The sequence below is a fragment of the Typopeltis vanoorti genome, chromosome 20 (assembly GCF_054136105.1).
Source record: "Typopeltis vanoorti isolate ZY-2024b chromosome 20, IOZ_Tvanoo_1.0, whole genome shotgun sequence".
In the NCBI taxonomy this organism is placed as follows: Eukaryota; Metazoa; Arthropoda; class Arachnida; order Uropygi; family Thelyphonidae; genus Typopeltis; species Typopeltis vanoorti.
The window spans coordinates 53958711-53978497 of NC_143568.1; the positions used below are offsets into that span (position 1 = coordinate 53958711).

The 19787-nt window shown below is 36.1% G+C and overlaps 1 protein-coding gene across 1 annotated transcript in view; it reads left to right on the top strand.

The window, feature by feature from the left end:
- LOC150095443 (endoplasmic reticulum metallopeptidase 1-like) overlaps nt 1-19787 on the top strand; it is a 331828-nt gene that overhangs the window by 24536 nt on the left and 287505 nt on the right. Inside the window, exon 3 of the mRNA XM_090410677.1 lies at nt 1115-1220. Within this exon, the coding sequence (XP_090266803.1) occupies nt 1115-1220 (106 nt within the window). The remainder of the gene's footprint in view (nt 1-1114; nt 1221-19787) is intronic.

Genomic DNA, 19787 nt, shown 5'->3' on the forward strand with positions numbered 1-19787 from the left:
ATTCCATATGAATTTATTCAATTTACTGCCTACCATACCAGTTTTGTTGATTCTGTTGTCTATTTCCATATTTAATTTATCATCTTCAGTAAAAATCGTGCCTAAGTAGCTGAAATGTTTTACTTGTTCCACTGGTTCCCCATTCACAACACAGTCGACATCTTCAACAATTCTGGCTATTGTCATTGTCTTTGTCTTTTTAATGCTGACCTTCATACCATATCGATTACAAGTTATTCAATTTAGTCAGGGAATCTTGCAAACTTGTAGCAGATTTATTTAGAAGTATAACATCATCCTCATAAAGCAAAGAGCTGACATTAACATCTCCAATTTTGATATCATGTTTAATATCACTTTCCTTCATAATGTGATCCATATAGATAATGAATAACAAAGGATATAATGTACATCCTTGTCTGACACCAGATTTAACATTAAACCATCTTCCCATACTTCCTTCAATTCTATCTGCTAACTTACAACTCAAATAAAGATTAAGTATTGCTTGATATAATGCCCCATTGACACCATATAACTGTAGCATATTGAATAGCTTCTCTCTTGGCACCTTGTCATATGCCTTTTTCCAAATTGATCTTTGTTATATTTCCATGCTTTCTCAACTATTTGTCGTAAAGTGAAGATCTGATCCTGACAGTCTCTATTTGGCCTGAATCCAGCTTGTTCTTCACCAGCACAATTCTTGATATGTTTCTCTGTGATAATATATTTATATTGCATTATTAAAAAAGACAAAATATTAAAAAAAATTAATGGCTACTAAATATGCCTGTATCAGTTTGACGTCAACATATCAGTATACACTGTGAACATTATTCTCTTCACAGATACTTTAATAACTAATTTGTTTTGTTAATTTAATAACGATTTCTGTTACCAGTTGATGCATTTTGGTGAGAATAATTAATAAGTCATTAATTACATTGACTGCTGCTCTGATGAATAGAAAAAATTCACTGTTTTTTAATCTGATTACTCAACTCTCCTACTTTGATTCTGAGGGGAACTAGATCTGCTAATGTGATCATTGTGCTACGTCATATTTGATGTTTATAAATGTGTAGTAAAGATAGAAGGTTGTTCTTTTTAGGCTGCTCATGGTTTCATCACACAACACAAATGGGCAAAAGATGTTGTTGGATTTATAAATCTGGAAGCATCTGGAGCTGGAGGAAAACAGATTCTTTTCCAAGCAAGTAGGTGTGCCTCCCCCATTTAAGTTATTTTTAAGTAGGTTTTATAACTTACTTAAATACTCGTATAAATATACATTACTTACGTATATAAAAAAAAAAAAAATCCAGTTTCTTTTTGAAGAGAAATTTCAATAGTACTATAGTAATACTAGTTTGAATAAGACAATTGTTTCATTTTAAATTATTAGAAAATGACTCAACTTTAAACAGTAAGTTTAATTTTTATATGAGATACGAGGGTGGACTGAAAAGTTCTCGGCCTCAACCATATATGGCAACACTATGGGCAAGATCTTTTTTTTCTAAGTTGGTACATCTGTCATAAGCATCCATGTGGAATTGCAAGTCATTCTATCGAGTAGTTTGTTTTATACAGCTGCTTGAAGCAAAAGTGTTGTCTGTATCCCTTGAAATGGATAAAATTGAGTATCATGCAGTTATAAACCTTCTTTGTCAAAGAAGATTATACGGCAAAGGAAATTCATTCAAAGTTCATAAAAGTTTATGGGCACTCTTCTCCTTCATTTTTGACAATTAAGAAATGGGTTGCCGAGTTTAAATGTAGTTGTACCAGCCTTGAAGATGATCCACCAGAAATCATTGATTCAAGTGCACGATATGGTATTGGATGAACGGCAAGTCAAAGTGTGTGAAATTGCTGAGACTATAGGCATTTCAAAAGAATGTATAGGATATATTTTGCATGAAGAATTGCAAATGAAAAAGCTTTGCGCAAGATGGGTGACACTCTTGCTCACAGCAGATCAAAAACGCATTCACATGAAAATCTCTAAACAGTGCTTGGAGTGTTTTAACAAGAATAAAACTGATTTTGTGCATCGATTTATTACTATGGATGAGACTTGGATTCACCATTACACACTAGAATCCAAACAGCAGTCAAAACAGTGGACCAAAGCCGGTTGTTCATCACCAAAGAAGACAGTCTGTTCCATCAGCAGTAAAGGTCATGGCATCTGTGGTTTGGGATGCTAAAGGCATTTTGTTTATTAATTATCTTGAAAATGGTAAAACAATAACTTGGGAATATTATTCCAATCTTTTAACCAGACTAGATGAAAGAATTCATGAGAAAAGACCTGGTTTACAGCATAAAAAAATTCGTGAGAAAAGACCCTTTCACAGAATAAAAAATTCATCTTTCTTCAGGACTGTACCTGCACACAAAGGTGTTTTGACAATGGGAAAATTAAGGTATCTGCACTATGAATTGTTGGAACATCCATCCTATTCCCCAGATTTGGCTCCCTTTGACTTCTATCTCTTCCCAAAACTAAATCTCTTCCTCACTGGTCAGCATTTTTCTTCGAATCAAGAGGTGATTGCAGCTGTAGCGAGGTATTTTACAGATCTTGCTGAGAACCACTACAGGAACGGATAATGGTGCTGGAACATCATTGGAATAAATGTATTAGCCTTAAGTGAGATTATGTTGAAAAATAAAAATAATTTTGAAATTATAAATTCGTTTTTCATTGTTAGGCCAAGAACATTTCAGACTACCTTCGTAAGTTACATGATCTTTACTGCATTTCACTTTTATTCTTGTGCTATGGTAGATTGTTAGTAGTACGGCAGGAATTTCCTTTTAAATAGAGTACTGTGCTTAGAGAACTTGTGACTTTTTATTAATTTGCTATAAGTGAGCGAGTTTATTATGATGGGATCTGCTATAGTGTATCATCACTTGAGGGTGCCATAGAATCAAGTTTCCTCTAGTACCATATTGTAAATTTATTCTAGATAGGTTCATTGTCCTCTCTCTCTCTCTCTCTCTCTCTCTTTTTGCATGAAAATTGGGCAGCTAACTGCTTAAATATGTTGTATTCGAAAACATCGATGCAGTGAATCTATGATCCTTGACGATAGAAAGAACCAGCCCAAAACGTTGCAAAACTCTGGGGATATCCAAGGAACGAGTTGGGATCATTATCCACCAACATCTGGACATGCAGAAGCTCTCAGCAGAGCTGGCTCCCAAATGTTTGAATGCTGTCCAAAAGAGAGAACATGTGCTGTCATCTCAAGAGATTTTGGTTATTGTGAGAAATCAGGAGTAAATTTGGCTTGTAACTGTTGATGAAATTTGGCTTCATCGCTATGACCCAGAGACCCAATAACAGTCATTGGAGTAGAGACACAAATGTTCTCCATGGCCAAAGAAGTTCTGAACCCAATAGTCAACAGGGAAGTTCTTGCCATTGTCTTTTGGGATATACATGGTGTAATCCTTACCAAGCACCTCAAAAAAGGTGAAATTGTTATAGCAGCAGTTTATTCAACAGCTCTGAAGGAATTGAATGAGGTACTGAAGGAAAAATGCTGACCTGGCTCCATCTGACTATTTTGTATTCCTAAAATTAAAAAAATGCATGAATGGAACAAAATTTACCACAGATGAAGTCGTATCTGCAGCTGAGGACTGGTTTGTGCAACAAGGGAAAGTCTTTTTTCTCAAAGGATTGTAATTGATGCAGTAGCATTGTAATAAATGTATAATACTTCGTGGGGAATATGTAGAATAATGTGCAAGTTACATGGTTCTACCTCAATTCCTTCATGGTGATTATCATAAGTTTTCAACCCCCCCCCCCTTGTATATCTTGATCGTACAGTGGTGGGTCATTGTTCCAAACTTGGCATGAAATACCTGCTTGCTAATCTTACCTCTCTCATTCTGTTTAAGTGATAATTTACAAACAACCTAAACGTTAGTGCAAGTTTGGAATTTGAGGATATAGTTGCGCAACTGACTGATACAGTGGAAGGGTTCAATTTTTTCCTTGGAAATTAGTTAGTGCAAGGTTTCCCAAACTTTTTTTTCCATGGCCCAGTTATTTTAATACTTCATCTTCGTGACCCACTAAAATTTTTATGGCCGGTAGGTAAAATAAAACAGATTTGAATGTTCATAGAGTTTTCATTTATTATTACTATAATAAAGAAGCATTTACTCTTACAAAAATATAAAATTAATGAGAAGTGTGATGCTGTTGTTTGTTAACTAGAAACTTCAGATTTGGAGGAAAAGATGATAACTTTATTCTTAAATCTGGTTCAACTTCCAATCGGTTTCTATATTTATTTTTTAGAAAAACCAGTGTTGAAAAGTCTGTTTCACACTTATAGATGGTGACCAAAGGCATTAGAAATTTTACTGCTTTTTCTGCTAAAACTTGGTACTCCTGACGCAGCTTAGCCATTAGTTGAGCTATTTTACCATGAACAAAGAAACTGTGAAATGGCGACGTGGATGGAGCGCGTTTTTCATCTCTATTAATTAAATTATTTATTCATTAGTCCAGATTAAATGCTATTTACTTGTATTTTAGAGTTTCGTGACAAAAAGAAAACCCAAAAATGAAACACCTAGGTTTTCGAAAGTTTTTTTTAGGCGACCCTGCATTTAACTTTCATGGCCCACCATTTGGGAAACGATGAGTTAGTGAATACAGAGTCCTCAGATAAAAGTAGATTGGCTATAAAGAAACGTGGAACCTTGCCAGATTGTTTTTTGTGTAGTCTGTCTTTTCCTTGATAGTCATTATATACCGGAGTTGACCTGCCTGAGTGATTAATACCACAAATTTGGATCTGGGATATTATTATTGCAATACGTTAAGAGATTCAGTTAGAGACAAAGAAATTATAAAAACAATTTCTTTATTTAGAAACAATTAATATTTGTGCAAATTTATGGTATTGTCTTAACAGTGTGTGTAAGATGTTTGTTTCCCAAGTGCTATATACTAATTTGCATTATAAGTATAAATTTATCTCCTACAGAGAAAAAGACCCACAAACTTAACAACAGAGTTAAAGAACATTTAACATTTCTTGTGTTCTCTTCAAGATTACATGATTTGATGAGAATATACAAACTTATAAGATGCAGTTTCTTATGCTATCAATAATGGCCATTAAAATATAATTGCTTATCACATACCTGTTTTCTCCTAAAACAAGAAAATAATTTGTGCACAACTTTTCATGAGAGAACATATTTCTTCTTTCATATATTCTGCACAGTATCAGTTCCTTTCCAATTTCCTTGAAATATGAAGATAATTTTAAAGTTCCCTTTTTTTCTTGTGCAAACATCTTTCTTATCCTTAAATATAAAATTTCTCTCTTTTGGCTTTACAGCACTTAACTACAATATGTTTGCTGCATTGCTATATATCACTTTTATGTGTGTCACAACTAAATTGGAGGTGAGTCATTTTGCAAATAAATATTGTAATCCAACAGTTTTTGGCAGGCTGTAATTTTTTATATAATCATTTCTAATGTCAAGAAAATGCATTTTTTGCTATACATTTAAAAAATATTTACATACTGAAAGTTATGTAAACATTTTTTATTTATTTTTTTATTTATTTAATCAAAATCAGCTGCCTCTAAAAAAAATAATGCGATATAATCTGATAATAGCAGATATCCTACTGATGTGTACCTGACTGATACAGTGGACAGGTTCACTTTTTTAAATTAATGAATTCTTCCCAGTTGTTAATAAGATTGTAGGTATTATTAAGTACCCTGATAGGACTATAGTGGCTCATTCAGATATATTGAAATATTATCTTAGTAAATGGACTATTATTATTCCTGGGGAAAAATTTAAAACAGTTGTTCATAGTGGAAAAATTATCTTACCTAAAACTTGCAGATCAAAATTTAATCCTGAGAAAAAGACAGAAAAGGGGTGAAAAGTGAATTGGAATCAAAAGTATAATAGTAGGCATCATGATAAAATAAATCATAATTGCAATCTACAATGCTTTGAGAGTGATTTCTTATCAGAGGTTCTTATCGAAGGGTTCAGAATATAATGGATGAGTTGAGAAGTATTAATAAGGAGTATGTAATTTCTACAGAAATCCATTCTATTGACGAAGATATCCAACATACTTTTGAGGAGGTTATACAATTAGACAGTAATCCTGAAGACGAGCACAGCCATAAATCAAGATTCAGAAGATAACATTTCCATATCTAGTAGTATGCTGTCATCAGGATCAGTTGAGTCTAACTGCTGTTATGAAATGCCTGGAAAGAAATACAGACAGATCTATATTCTGTCTGTATGGTCCAATACAGACAGAAGAAAAAAGGGCTTGTAGGTTTTGCCATTTATAATAGTTTTACTATTATTGTAAATTTGTTTTTCTAAGAGTAGGCCTATGTAGAATATCTTCTACTTGGCAGTATCAGATTATCTTACAAATTTTTTTTTTTTTTAATTTTGAGCCAATTTTGAACAAATAAATAAAAAGGAAAGGATAATGTTTAGTTTTGACATTGGAGGCTTAATGGATTGTATACAGCACTCAGAAAGGATTAAAACAGAATTTAATATTTCTTATATTTCGTCTCAGTCACTGAGACATCTTCAGGGATTACACAAAAAAACGAATGTAACATATACACAAATCTTCTTCTTTGGCACTACAGCCCTATGGGTTTCATAACTCACTATGAGGTGGGGTCGTTACCCCCATGCTCAACCATGTGTAATTGTCTGTGAAGCGTTGTGTTCTTAAGACCGGTTTGACTGCTTTGGGGGTGGAAAAACCACAGATAAATGGGAGAAAAAACATTGCAATCCATGCCCAATACCAGCTAAGTTGGCTATGTCTGAGAAGGATCCTTAGCTCCTCACGTCAGCAACGAGAATTGAATGCAGGACACTCCTTTCCCAATCATATAGTTAACTCGGCTAACCGCACGGACATATACACAAATACCACACAATACTAAGCCAACCACGTGGGTGACTCTAAAGTCCTATCTAGGTGGAGCGCCCTCTATGGGCAGTTGTAGGTGGCCTGGAATGTAATGTAAAGTGGGATCTCTGATGATAAGTGTTTCCCAAATCATAGGATGCTTAATGCAACCGTATTTATTTAGATTTGGTTGATTTCTGAGAGCTGCTGCACATTTTAAAAAAGTCTCTCTTTTTTGAATTTGCTGTGGTGGAGCATGGTGTTTTTTTTTTTTTTTTTTTTCTTTTCTTCAAGATATCCTGTGGATTGTATCCAAGACACGGTCAGCCAGACCTGACTGACCATAGTCGTGGTTGCAGATGTATGACTTGTGTTCCTCTAGGTCACTGGTTCTCAAACTTTTTGAAGTCGTGGTGCATTTAAAATCCTACAAATAATTGTAGACACACTATATACAAATTTCTGAGAAATATGTTATAATAATTAAGTCAAATATTACAGAAAAAAAAATAAAATGAAACATACCTTAAGTTTATTCATTCTTGTGTTTATGAGAAACATGAGCATGATGTGTCCTAGCGATTGCTTCAATGTTTGGGCATATATTTAAAGGCATACACTTATTTCCTCGTCAATACATTGAAGAGTTCCTCTCTTTTTACACTTAATTGTGGTGAGGGTAGAAAATCCTAATTCACATAAATATGATGTTGAAAATTGCAGTAAAATGTTCAAAGCTTTTTTAGATATTGACACATATTCTTCTTTTATAGAAATCCAAAAGGCTTCAAGAGACAATTCCTTATGTTTAATCATCGATCCACGATCAGTGGATATAGCTGCCAGTTCTTCTTCTTCCGTTAATGTTAAACCAAAATCACTTGAAGTTTCCATAAATGGGTTTCTAATCCAATCGTATTGTTCAGTGTTAAGAACTGATGGAAAATAAGAACTCAATTTTTCTTCTAAACTTGTTAAATGTTCAACTATTATTGGAAGTGTTTCATTTATGCAAGTGCTAAAATATATCGGCCAAATACTGTAACCTGGCAATCCAAAATTCGCACTGAAGGAGGTTACAAAAATGTAATTGTTTCATCTCTTCAAAAAACGCAAGAAGTTCTTGTCATAGCTTGTGTACACAGGTAAGTACTTTCCCCATTGACAGCCACCTCACTTCAGTGTGTAAAAGCAGCCGTCTGTGTTGTGAATCGATATCAATACAAAGCTTTTCAAATAAACATGATTTGACAGGTCTTGTTTTAATAAAGTTTACCATCTGAACAACTTGATCTAAAACTTCTCTTAATTTTTTTCCCAATATTTTTGCCATCAAGGCCTCCCTATGAAGAAAGCAGTGAGTTACGATAACATTCTCATTTTGTTTTTTTACAAAATATGTAAGGCCCGTAACACAGCCTACCATGGAAGGGGCTTCTGTACAAATGCCTACACACGACTTCCTTGTTAACTGCCATTTATCAAGATAGCTATTCAAAATGTTAAAAACGTCCTCACCTTTTGTAGATACACTTAATTCTTTGCAAAAAAGAAACTGATTTACTATTTGATCTTCATTAATAAAATGGACGAATGCTAGTTGTGCTTTGTTGGTAATGTCTGTTGACTCATCAACTTACAATGCAAAATGTGAATAGTGAAGTTTATTACTGCATACATTTTTCTCGATATCAGAAGACATTTCTATAATACGCCTGTGAACTGCATCGTTGGACAGAGGAATCTTACTTATTTTCATTGCTGCTTCATTTCCTAGCATTGTCATGACCATTTTTTTGCATGCAAGCAAAATAAGTGACTCACCTAAAGTATGATCTCTCATATTTTTTGCTGTCAGTTCTGAGACTTGATAAGAAACAATTTGAGCTTTATCAGAAACTGTCATTATACTTTTAAAAGAATTTGCCACTTTTGTTTGCTCTTCAGACAATCTCTTGAAAAAACTTATAGATTTATCTTGTAAATTAGAGTGTATAGTTTTAAAATGTTTACTCGATTTACTAGGAAGCAATGATTCATTTGCCATTTTACATCCACATACTAAACATAGCGGCAAAGGATGATCTTCACTTCCGGTCCAAGTGAAACCAAAGCTTAAATAACTTTCATTATATTTGCAAGTAGGCCATGATTTTGCTTTCTTACTTGCACTTAACTTTTGCTCACTTTCAGAATGATTCTTCAATATCACGCTTCTTTTTGAGAAATCTATCCATTTTATTTGGGTGTATTTATCTGAAATAAGTAATATGCTCATAACATCCACTTCCAACACTTTTAAAATAAGTAATATACACAACAAGAATAAATCATATTCTTGTTCTCTTTGCAAGAAAAACTGCTGTTAATTAACATAATAATGATGTGTTGACAAAAAGAGTGGTATATCCGTAATGAAAAGGTATAATAGAGTAACTATATTTATTTTTATATCTGGACACATATTTCTCTGGAATACCACAGGGCACACCCAGAAATCTTCTAGGGCACACCCTTTGAGAACCACTGCTCTAGGCAGATGGTTGCTGATCTGCCTGTCTGTCCAAAGTATGCCAGCTTGCAGGAATAGGGTACTTTATAAACTCCAGGCACTGAGAGAGGACAGAGCTGATCTTTTGTAGAACGGATGAGGGTAGCAAGTTTGCAGTGGGGCTTAAATGCTGTGTGTAGGTTGTACTTGTTTAAAATCTTGCCTATTTTTTCCGATGTGCCATGGATATAGGGTATGGTGGTGGCATTTCTAAACTCTTTCTGAAGAGATGGCCAGGGAATGGAGGAGGAACTGATTATTTTTTTTAATACTATGATCGTTGTAACGATTGGAGAGGAAGGTGTTGTGTATGTGGTCGAGCTCATTTGCAAGGGCAGTTCCATTGGAACAAAGATTGTGGGCTCTCTTGATTAGAGTTTTAATAATGCCATATTGTTGAGTGGGATGGTGGTGGGATAGTTTGTGAATGTATCTGCCTATGTGCGTAGGTCTTCTGTATACAGTGAAGAAAAGTGTACCATTAGGAAGGCGTGTAACTAAGGTGTCTAGGAAGGGTAAACTATTGTTCTTTTCCTTTTCCATTGTAAACTGGATTCTTGGATGTATGCTGTTAAGGTGACCAAGGAAGGAGTCTAATGTGTGTGGCTGAGGCTTAGGACACTGACGGCATCGTCGTTGAGTTTTTTGGAAGATAGATTAACTATTGTCTGGAACTGTTGAATTTGTGGTTGTGGTTTAGATTTAACAGGTTGTTACACTTTTTGATATGTTTATTTTTTATTTTTTGGAATTCTTTCTGTGTGGAAGTTTCTGAGATACCAGAGAGAATGGACCAAAACATTGTGCTGTAAGCCTCGGCCACAATTTTGCGGTCGCACTGAAAGAAGTGCCGGGGCTAGATGTAATGTATAATATCAAACACAGGATCTGTCACTTAGCACTGAAGATAGCAAATAAGATCAGACTTGACATCGCCAACATCCTTGCTCAGTCCTTGCCTCCAAAAAGTAATTTATCGTCCAACCAATGCACTGCTCTCAGGAAATTATGGAAAGACAAAAGTATCGTCATCACCAGAGCGGATAAGGGTAATGCCACAGAATACAATCAAAAAATGGAGATTATTCTCCGAGATCGCTCTACCTACATCCCACTAGAACACGATCCCACAAAAACACAAGTTAAAAAATTAAAAAACTTACTTAAAAAAGTATCTTCCTGGTCTCCGGACATTAATAAAAAAACTCAAATCTTTCTGTTCCCCCCCCCCCAAATATACGATTTATTAAAAATTCATAAACCCAATTCCCCACTAAGACCTATAGTAGATACCACTAACACACCTTGCTACAAACTGTCAAAACAGCTGGCTAACTCTCTGACCTCCCCCCCCCAGCCTCACTGGACTTTCCACATCCTATATAAACTCTACCCATTTTAAAACCCTAATAAAAAATCTAACCATAAATAACACAGACATATTGGTAAGCTTTGACAGCTCCTCTTTGTTTACCAATATTCCCTTGATTGATACCTTAACACTCTTGGAAAAAACGTTTTTCCTTCTGACATCTTAGATCTCTTTTCCTTTGCCATCAATTCTGGTTATTTTTCTTAGAAGAACAAAATCTACAAGCAGATAGAGGTATCTGCCATGAGTTCCCCCCCCCACCCCCTCTTGCCGATTTTTATATGGAAAATTTTGAAAAACGAGCCATAGACTCACCCCACTCAAACCTTCTATCTGGCTAAGATATGTAAATAATAAAACTAAAAGTTCATGTGTTGAGGCTTAAGTGCTGTGAGGACATCATGTTGAAGGATTAATGGATTGTATACAGCACTCAGAAAGGATTAAAATAGAATTTATTACTTTCTATATTTCTATTTGGCATGGCCCAGACACATTAGACTCCTTCCTCAGTCACATCAACAGTCTACATCCAAGAATCCAGTTTGCAATGGAAAAAGAAAAGAACAGTAGTTTACCCTTCCTTTAGGTACCATTTTAGGTACCTAAAGGTACCATTTTACTTTAGGTACCTTAAGGTACCATTAGGAAGGTGTGTAACCTTAGTTACACACCTTCCTAATGGTACACTTTCCTTCACTGTATATAGAAAACCTATATACACACAGGCAGATACATTCACAAACTCTCCCACCACCACCACCCCACTCAACAATATGGCATTATTAAAACTCTAATCAAGAGAGCCCACAATCTTTGTTCCAGTAGAACTGACCTCAACCACATACACAACAACACCTTCCTCTCCAATGTCTACAGCAATCACAGTATTAAAAAAATAATGAGTTCCTTCCCAATTCCCTGCCTATCTCTTCAGAAGGAGTTTAGAAATGCCATCGCTATACTCTACATCCGTGGCACATCGGAAAAAGAATAGCATTTAAGCCCCACTGCAAACTTGCTACTCTTATCCGTTCTACAAAAGATCAGCTCCCTCCTCTCTGGGTGCCTGGAGTTTATAAAGTACCCTGTGCCTATAAGCTGGCATACTTTGAACAGACAGGCAGATCAGCAACCATCTGCCTAGAGCAACACACGTCATACATCTGCAACCACGACTATGGTCAGGCCTGGCTGACCATGTCTTGGATACAACTCACAGGATCGCTTGGGGAAAAAAAAACCACCATGCTCCACCACAGCAAATTCAAAAAAGAGAGACTTTTTTAAAATGTGCAGCAGCTCTCAGAAATCAACCAAATCTAAATAAATATGGTTGCATTAAGCTTCCTTAGATTTGGGAAACACTTATCATCAGAGATCCCACCTTATATTCCAGACCACCTACAACTGCCCATAGAGGGCGCTCCACCTAGATAGGACTTAAGAGTGACCGATGTGGTTGGCTTAGTATTGTGTATATGTTACATTAGTTTTTTTGTGTAATCCCTGAAGATGTCTCAGTGACTGAGACAAAATATAGGAAGTAATAAATTCTGTTTTAATCCTTTCTGAGTGCTGTATACAATCCATTAAGTCTCCAACATGATGTCCTCACAGCACTTAAGCCTTAGCACATAAAGTTTTAGTTTTATTATTTATCATGCATGAACATTTCCTAAACGTATAGCAAAAAATGCACTATTTCTTGTAATAAGAAATTTATTTACTAAGATTACATATCAGAGAAATCTGTGTATAGTTATGGCCCATCACAAACTGTTTAATTGCAATATTCACTTGAAAAGGACTCATTTTTAATGTAGTGTTTTATTTTTGTATTGTAAACTTGAGAGAAGAAAATATTGAACTTTCAGGTGAAATTTTCACACCATTAAATTACTATTGTGTTGTTTACAACAAGTGACTTTCACCTCACTGCTATGTTGCTTACGACATCAGACAGTAGTATGCTTGTTCGAATTTTTACTTCTGAACAGCTGTTGTGTGGATTAGAACAGAGACAACATTCTGAAAAGGTTTTAAATTTAGGGGGGTAAATAGAATTTAAAGGAAGGCTTAAGCCAGAAAGGTGGAAAAGAGCATTTATGGGGTAAACAAAGTTTACCCCATAAATGCTCAAAGTGATATATAGTTTCTCCCAAAGCAACAGACAATTCCTTTTGATATATTATTATTACCTACACTTCCAGGGAGTCTAAAGACTCATCGAAGGACATCTATTCTACAACCTTTTGTCTCCATCACTCAATCCACCAACGGCATCTACTGCCCACCACAACTAGTATTTTCACAGACAATCACAAATATCCATGCCCACTGTGGGATTCAAACCTGCATCCTTTTTGGCTGGAGAGCTGATACACTAACCACTCGGGCAACCAGGCAAGCTATGCAGAAAACATATCTAGTTAAGCTCTGTAAACCTGAAAGAGATGAATTATTTTTGTGTTCAAAGATAAGAAAGAACTTTTCACAAGGAAAAAGGAACTGATATTGCAGAGAAGGTATGAAAGAAAGAAGAAATTCGTTCTCTCTCTCACTCTCTCAAGGAACGTGCACATATTTTCTTGTTTGAGAAGAAAAACAGGTATGAGCAAAGTAATTATATTTTACTGGCCATTATTGAGAGCAGAAGAAACTCTATCTTATAAGTTTGAAGTTTATATATTCTCATCAAATCCTGTGATTTTGAAGAGAAGGTAAGAAACGTTTATGTTCTTTAATTCTGTTAAATTTGTGGGCCTTTTTCTCTTTAGGAGATAAGCTTATATTCATAATTCAAATTTATATATATTTCTTGAAAACCATAAACATTTTATACACACTGTTAAGGTAATACCATAAATTTACATTAATATTAATTGGTTGTAAATAAAGGTATTATTGTTATGTGACACCTTCAGGGAGTCCAAAGACTCATCGAAGCAGGACACCTACTCTACATCTCTCTGTCTCCACCACTCAATCCACCATCTACTGCCTGCCACTACCACTAGTATTTCCACAGACTTTCAAAAACATCCATACCCATGGCGGGATTCGAACCTGCAGCCTTTTGGCTGTAGAGCGGCTACGCTAACTACTCGGCCAACCAGGTCAGCATTATTTTTTAAATTTCTTTGTCTCTCACTCAATCTTTCAAATTAACTTATTACACTAATAATAATATCTGGATCCAAATATGTGATCTTAATCACTTAGGCTGATCAACTTCTCTGGTATATAATAACATTTTCATACCATTTCATAACCACAACCAGGGTCCGCACGGTTAGCCTAGTGGCTTTGCGCTTCACAAACATATGCCTGGGGAAGGAGTGTCCTGGGTTCGATCGAGTCGCCGATGTGAGGAGTTTAAGGATCTTCTTCAGCCATAGCCAAGTTAGCCGGTCTTGGGCGTGGACAGCAGGGTTTTTTCATCCCGCAAGCAGGTAAACCGGCCCCGTGAACACACAGACAGATCTACAGCCATAAATACTTAACCCCCCATGAGGGGGCTCAACTTGCCCCATTAGGGACGGAGGAGAAAAGGAAGGAAACACCATTTGAATAAATAAATAAAAAACGACAACCAGGGAGCACACACACACATGCTCATTGAGTCTTTGGTTGGAAATTTTCAGTAGTGACTTTAGTTTGTTATAAATAGCTACTCACTATAACATAAGCCATGGATAAGGTATTAGACACCATATATTTCACTTGATCCTTCAAAGGCAACATTCATAATATCTTTATGCAATACTTAAAGGTTTATTGGAAAAATCATCCAGACTTGTTTATTCTTTAAATCTGTTAGTCTTTCATCTGATTTGCAAGTTAGCATTGCTGCATTCTTCTAAAGATTGATATGAACTGGAAGTTTATTTTTCACTTAGTTAGACTATAATAAATTTAGTTTAATCCTTTATCCAAGTGTAAGCAAACAAAGTTTGCACCTGAAATATCTTCAGGACTGAGGCAACTTGTAGTAAAGGTGGACCAAGCTCTCATCACTCCTTGTCTCAGTATCTCCCATAATGCAAAGCACATCTCCTTGCAGACATGTATAATGCTATGCATTAAGGGAAGGGCTACTACCAGTTTCGACCCTTATTGCGGTCTCGTCAGTGGGAGCCAGACCCAGAAGTAGTGATACTAAGGTAGAAGCAATGGAGAGGTCATATTTACCTATATGAGTTGCCAAAAGGTGTACCACCTTATTATTAAATTACTCTGGATTTAGAGAAAGATGTTGAAAGTTTATTTTCCACTTGGTTAGACTATCATAAATTTAGTTTAATCCTTTATCCAAGTGTAAGCAAACAAAGTTTGCTCCTGAAGTATCTTCAGGAATGAGGCAACTCGTAGTAAAGGTGGATCAAGCTCTCATCTACGAGTTGCCTCAGTCCTGAAGATACTTCATGTGAACACTTTGTTTGCTTACACTTGGATAAAGGATTAAACTAAATTTATAATAGTCTAACCAAGTGGAAAATAAACTTCCAACATCTTTCTCTAAATCCAGAGTAATTTAATAATAAGGTGGTACACCTTTTGGCAACTCATATAGGTAAATATGACCTCTCCATTGCTTCTACCTTAGTATCACCACTTCTGGGTCTGGCTCCCATTGACGAGACCTCAATAAAGGTTGAAAACCGGTCTGGGTAGTGGCCCTTCCCTTAATGCATAGCATTATACATGTCCACAAAGAGATGTGTTTTGCATTATGGGAGATACTGAGACAAGAAGTGATGAGAGCTTGGTCCACCTTTATTACGAGTTGCCTCAGTCCTGAAGATACTTCAGGCACAAACTTTGTTTGCTTACACTTGGATAAAGGATTAAACTAAATTTATTATATTGTTATTGATACGAGCCTTTATCACATTCAGAAATCTGTTGGGTTCCATGTTCTTAAGGACGTTTATGGTAAGGTCAGGCAGAATGTATCAGAAAAGCATCAGTATTTCGTAATGTTTTAGATGTTGGACAAATTAAATTATTATTATTATTATTAACATTTGACCTCCATGGAGTCAGAGACTCATTGTGGGAGGTACACACTATTGCACACAATGCTAATCCAATCGTGCTTTAATTCAATGCCCACAACACACTCAGGCAATGCGTTCCACTCACCAACCACTCTCCATGCAAAGAACCACTCATCACTCCTCTGCTTACACCCTCCTCATACACTTTCCAGTAATGGCCTTTTGTTCTACCCTCCTCTCCCATTTTATGAAAAATCAATTCCATATCAACCTGATAACAACCCCTGACAAACTTATGTGTCTCAGTCATATCCTCCCTTCTTCCTCCTATTCACTAGGCCCTGCAACTTACATTCTCTCAATCTGTCCTCGTACTCCACATTCCAAACACCACTGACCACCTTTGTGTCTTCTCTGGACCCTTTCCAATATACCATGAAAACCAGGCGACTAAATCTATGCACAGAAATCCATATGAGGCCTGATCCAAGGACTCGTATGGATTCATTTTCATTTCTGCATGTTAGGATCCTCTGCATCATTGCCATTGTCCGATGTGATGTCTTCACAACTTGTGCAATGTGGCCCCTGAATTTCAGGTCCTTGCCCACCATCACTTCTAGATCTCTCATCTCCTCTACTTCCTTTAAAGTTTTCCCACCAAGTGTATATTTTGCATCCCATCACTTTTACCAAATCTCAAAAACCTTACACTTTGCAACATTCAACTGACAGTTTCCCTACCTGCCCATTCATGCAATCTGTCCAAATCCTCTTGTAAGGCCATAACATCCGCTTGACTCTGCATTGCTCTCCCCAGTTTTAAACAACTGCATATCACCGTGTTAAACCCATCCCAATATCATTAAGATACAGATTGAACAACAATGGCCCCAAAACTGACCCTGCAGCACACCACTAGTGACCCTTCTCTTTCAGGATACCACACCCACCATTTTTAACTTCCTGATACCTATCCGACAAATAGTCACTGATCCAACTCAGAAGCCTGTTATCCAATCCCATCTGTTATTTAAAAGCTTGTCATGTGGCAGTCTATCAAAAGCCTTTGCAAAATCTAGGGGAGATGTATATACATCTCCCCTATCCAAGGCATTTGACACCTTGTTATAGTACATAAGTAAGTTAGTGAAACATGATCTCCCCTTAACAAATCCATGCTGATAACCACAGAGAATACTGCTGTTATCAATCCATTTCTGTATTCTACTTCTCACCAATCTTTCCACTACCTTCACCACAACTCTAGAATTCACACTGGCCTATAATTTGAAGCTACAGTCTTATGCAGTGGAACAATTTTACCCTCCTTCAAAGGGTAAAACCTGTTGGAACCTGTGCTGTTGTAAGACTTTCATTAAACAGTCATGCCAATGCTACTAGAATTCCCTGGAACATTCCTTTAAGATGTGTGATGATATATCATCAAATCCTATTCCCTTATTGACATCAAGGTTATTTGTTTCCTTAAATACCTCCTGCTCACCCACAATTAAACCATCCCCTCCTGTGTCCTCTAAACTTAATTTCCTCAGGATTCCACCCTGATCAGGATGAAACACCTTATAAACACTAGCAACGGTTGGTCGATTGGTAGAGCTTCTGCTACTAATTATCATCATCATCAAATTCCTGCCATGTATCCTCAAGAGGTGTACAGGATATGATAGTACTACATGAAAAATTTACATCATTACTAACTTCCTATCTACAATTTTCCATCAAATCAGTCTGTTACTTGTCAAGACTTCAACATTATCAGATCTTACATTTCTATTGTCTAAGGCACTTTTTGCTATATCAATCCACCTATATCTTGGTCTTCCTCTGGGTCGTTTTCCTGCCAAACTGGCAGAAAACACCTGTTTTGATAATCTTTCCTCGTCCATTCTGTTTAAATGGCCATACCACCTGAGATTGGCTCTGCTAACGCATTCCTGGATGCTGACAATGTCAAATTCTTTCCTAATATACTAATTTTTAATGTAATATTGCCATCTGTTCATTCCCCTAATCTTTCTCAGGACTCTCACATCTGCAGTCTCTAGTCTTTGGTCAAGTGTTTTACTTCTGACCCAGCTCTCAGATCCATACATTAAAGCTGTCTTGTATACAGCTAATTTAGTGTTCCGACTAATTTCTCTCTTATTCCATATGAATTTATTCAACTGACTGCCTACCATACCAGCTTTGCTCATTATGTTGTCTATTTCCATATTTAATTTACCATCTTCACTAAATATCGTGCCTAAATAGCTGAAATGTTTTACTTGTAGTATAGGTTTTCCATTCACAATGCAGTTGACATTTTGCCTGTTTTCATTGTCTTTGTCTTGTTATTGCTGACCCTTCATACCATATCTATTTCAACAGCTATTGAGTTTAGTCAGGGAATCTTGCAGACTTCTAGCGGATTTATTTAGAAGTATAACATCGTCTCCATAAAGCAGAGAGCTGAGATTAGCATCTCCAATTTTGATATCAGGTTTAATACCACTTTCCTTCATAATGTGATCCATATAGATAATGAATAACAAAGGAGATAATGCGTATCCTTGTCTGACTCCAGATTTAACATTAAACCATCTTCCCGTACTTCCTTCAATTCTATCTGCTGACTTACAACTCAAATAAAGACTAAGTATTGCTTGATATAATGTCCCATTGACACCGTATAACTGTAGTATATTGAGTAGCTTCTCTCTTGGCACCTTGTCTTATGCCTTTTCCAGATCTACAAAACTCAAATACAGATCTTTGTTATATTCCCATGATTTCTAAACTATATGTCGTAAAGAGAAGATCTCATCATGACAACCTCTATTTGGCCTGAATCCAGCTTGTTCTTCACCAAGCTTTTCTTCCACAATTCTTGTCAACCATTTCTCAAATATACTTGCATTAATCTTACCAGTAACATTCAGTAGGATATACCTCTGTAATTCTCACATTCAGTTTTATTTCCCTTTTTATATATGGGTACTATGAGAGCTCTACTCCAATCATCAGGAATTTGTCCCTCTGTGCAGGCCTTCTGAACTATGCAGTGCAGCCACTGTGTTACTTTTATACCTCCATACTTCAGCATTTCTGGTCAAATATGATCTATTCCTGCTGCCTTTTCACATTTCAAGCCTTTGATGGCATTTTCTACTTCTAGTATGAATATGTATTCTTGTCTGTATACCTGTTGAGTGTTTTTTTACCACTGTGCTATCACTGCTTGTTTCATTTAGCAATTTTTCGAAGTAATTATCTTTTTCTCCTGTTTTCATGTCACCTTTATCATCTCTAACTCCTTTTACAGCACTCTTTCCTCCATTTCTAAGCTTCTTCAACAACCAATATCTTACCACCTTCTTGATATTTATATTCTATGTTCTTGCCAACGTCCTCCCATAACTTTTGTTTAGCTAGTTTTACACAGTATTTAGCTTCTTACATTTGTCTCTATATTCTCTAAGAGTACAAGCTGACTTATTTGCCAAGAACTTTTGATATGCTTTCTTCTTTACCTTCACTGCCTCTTTAACTTCCTGTGTCCACCATGGAGTTCTGATTTTTCTATCCTTGCAGACAACCTCACCACATGCCTCTTTGGCTGAATCAATCAGGGTTTTCTTCAAGGCTTGCCACTGAATCTCTAAGGTTTGGTTCCTGTTCTCAAAGTCTTTCATTTTTTCTTCAATAAACTTTGTGTATTTTAGTCTACAGTTCACATCAGAGAGCTGCTCAACTTTTATTTGCTTTAAAACTTTCTTACATGTTTTTCTTTTCAAAAGGAAATTCAATTTTATCCTGCTCAAGACTAAATAGTGATCACTACCAATTTCAAATCCTTTTCTCCCTGGTGCAGGACACCAGAGTGTC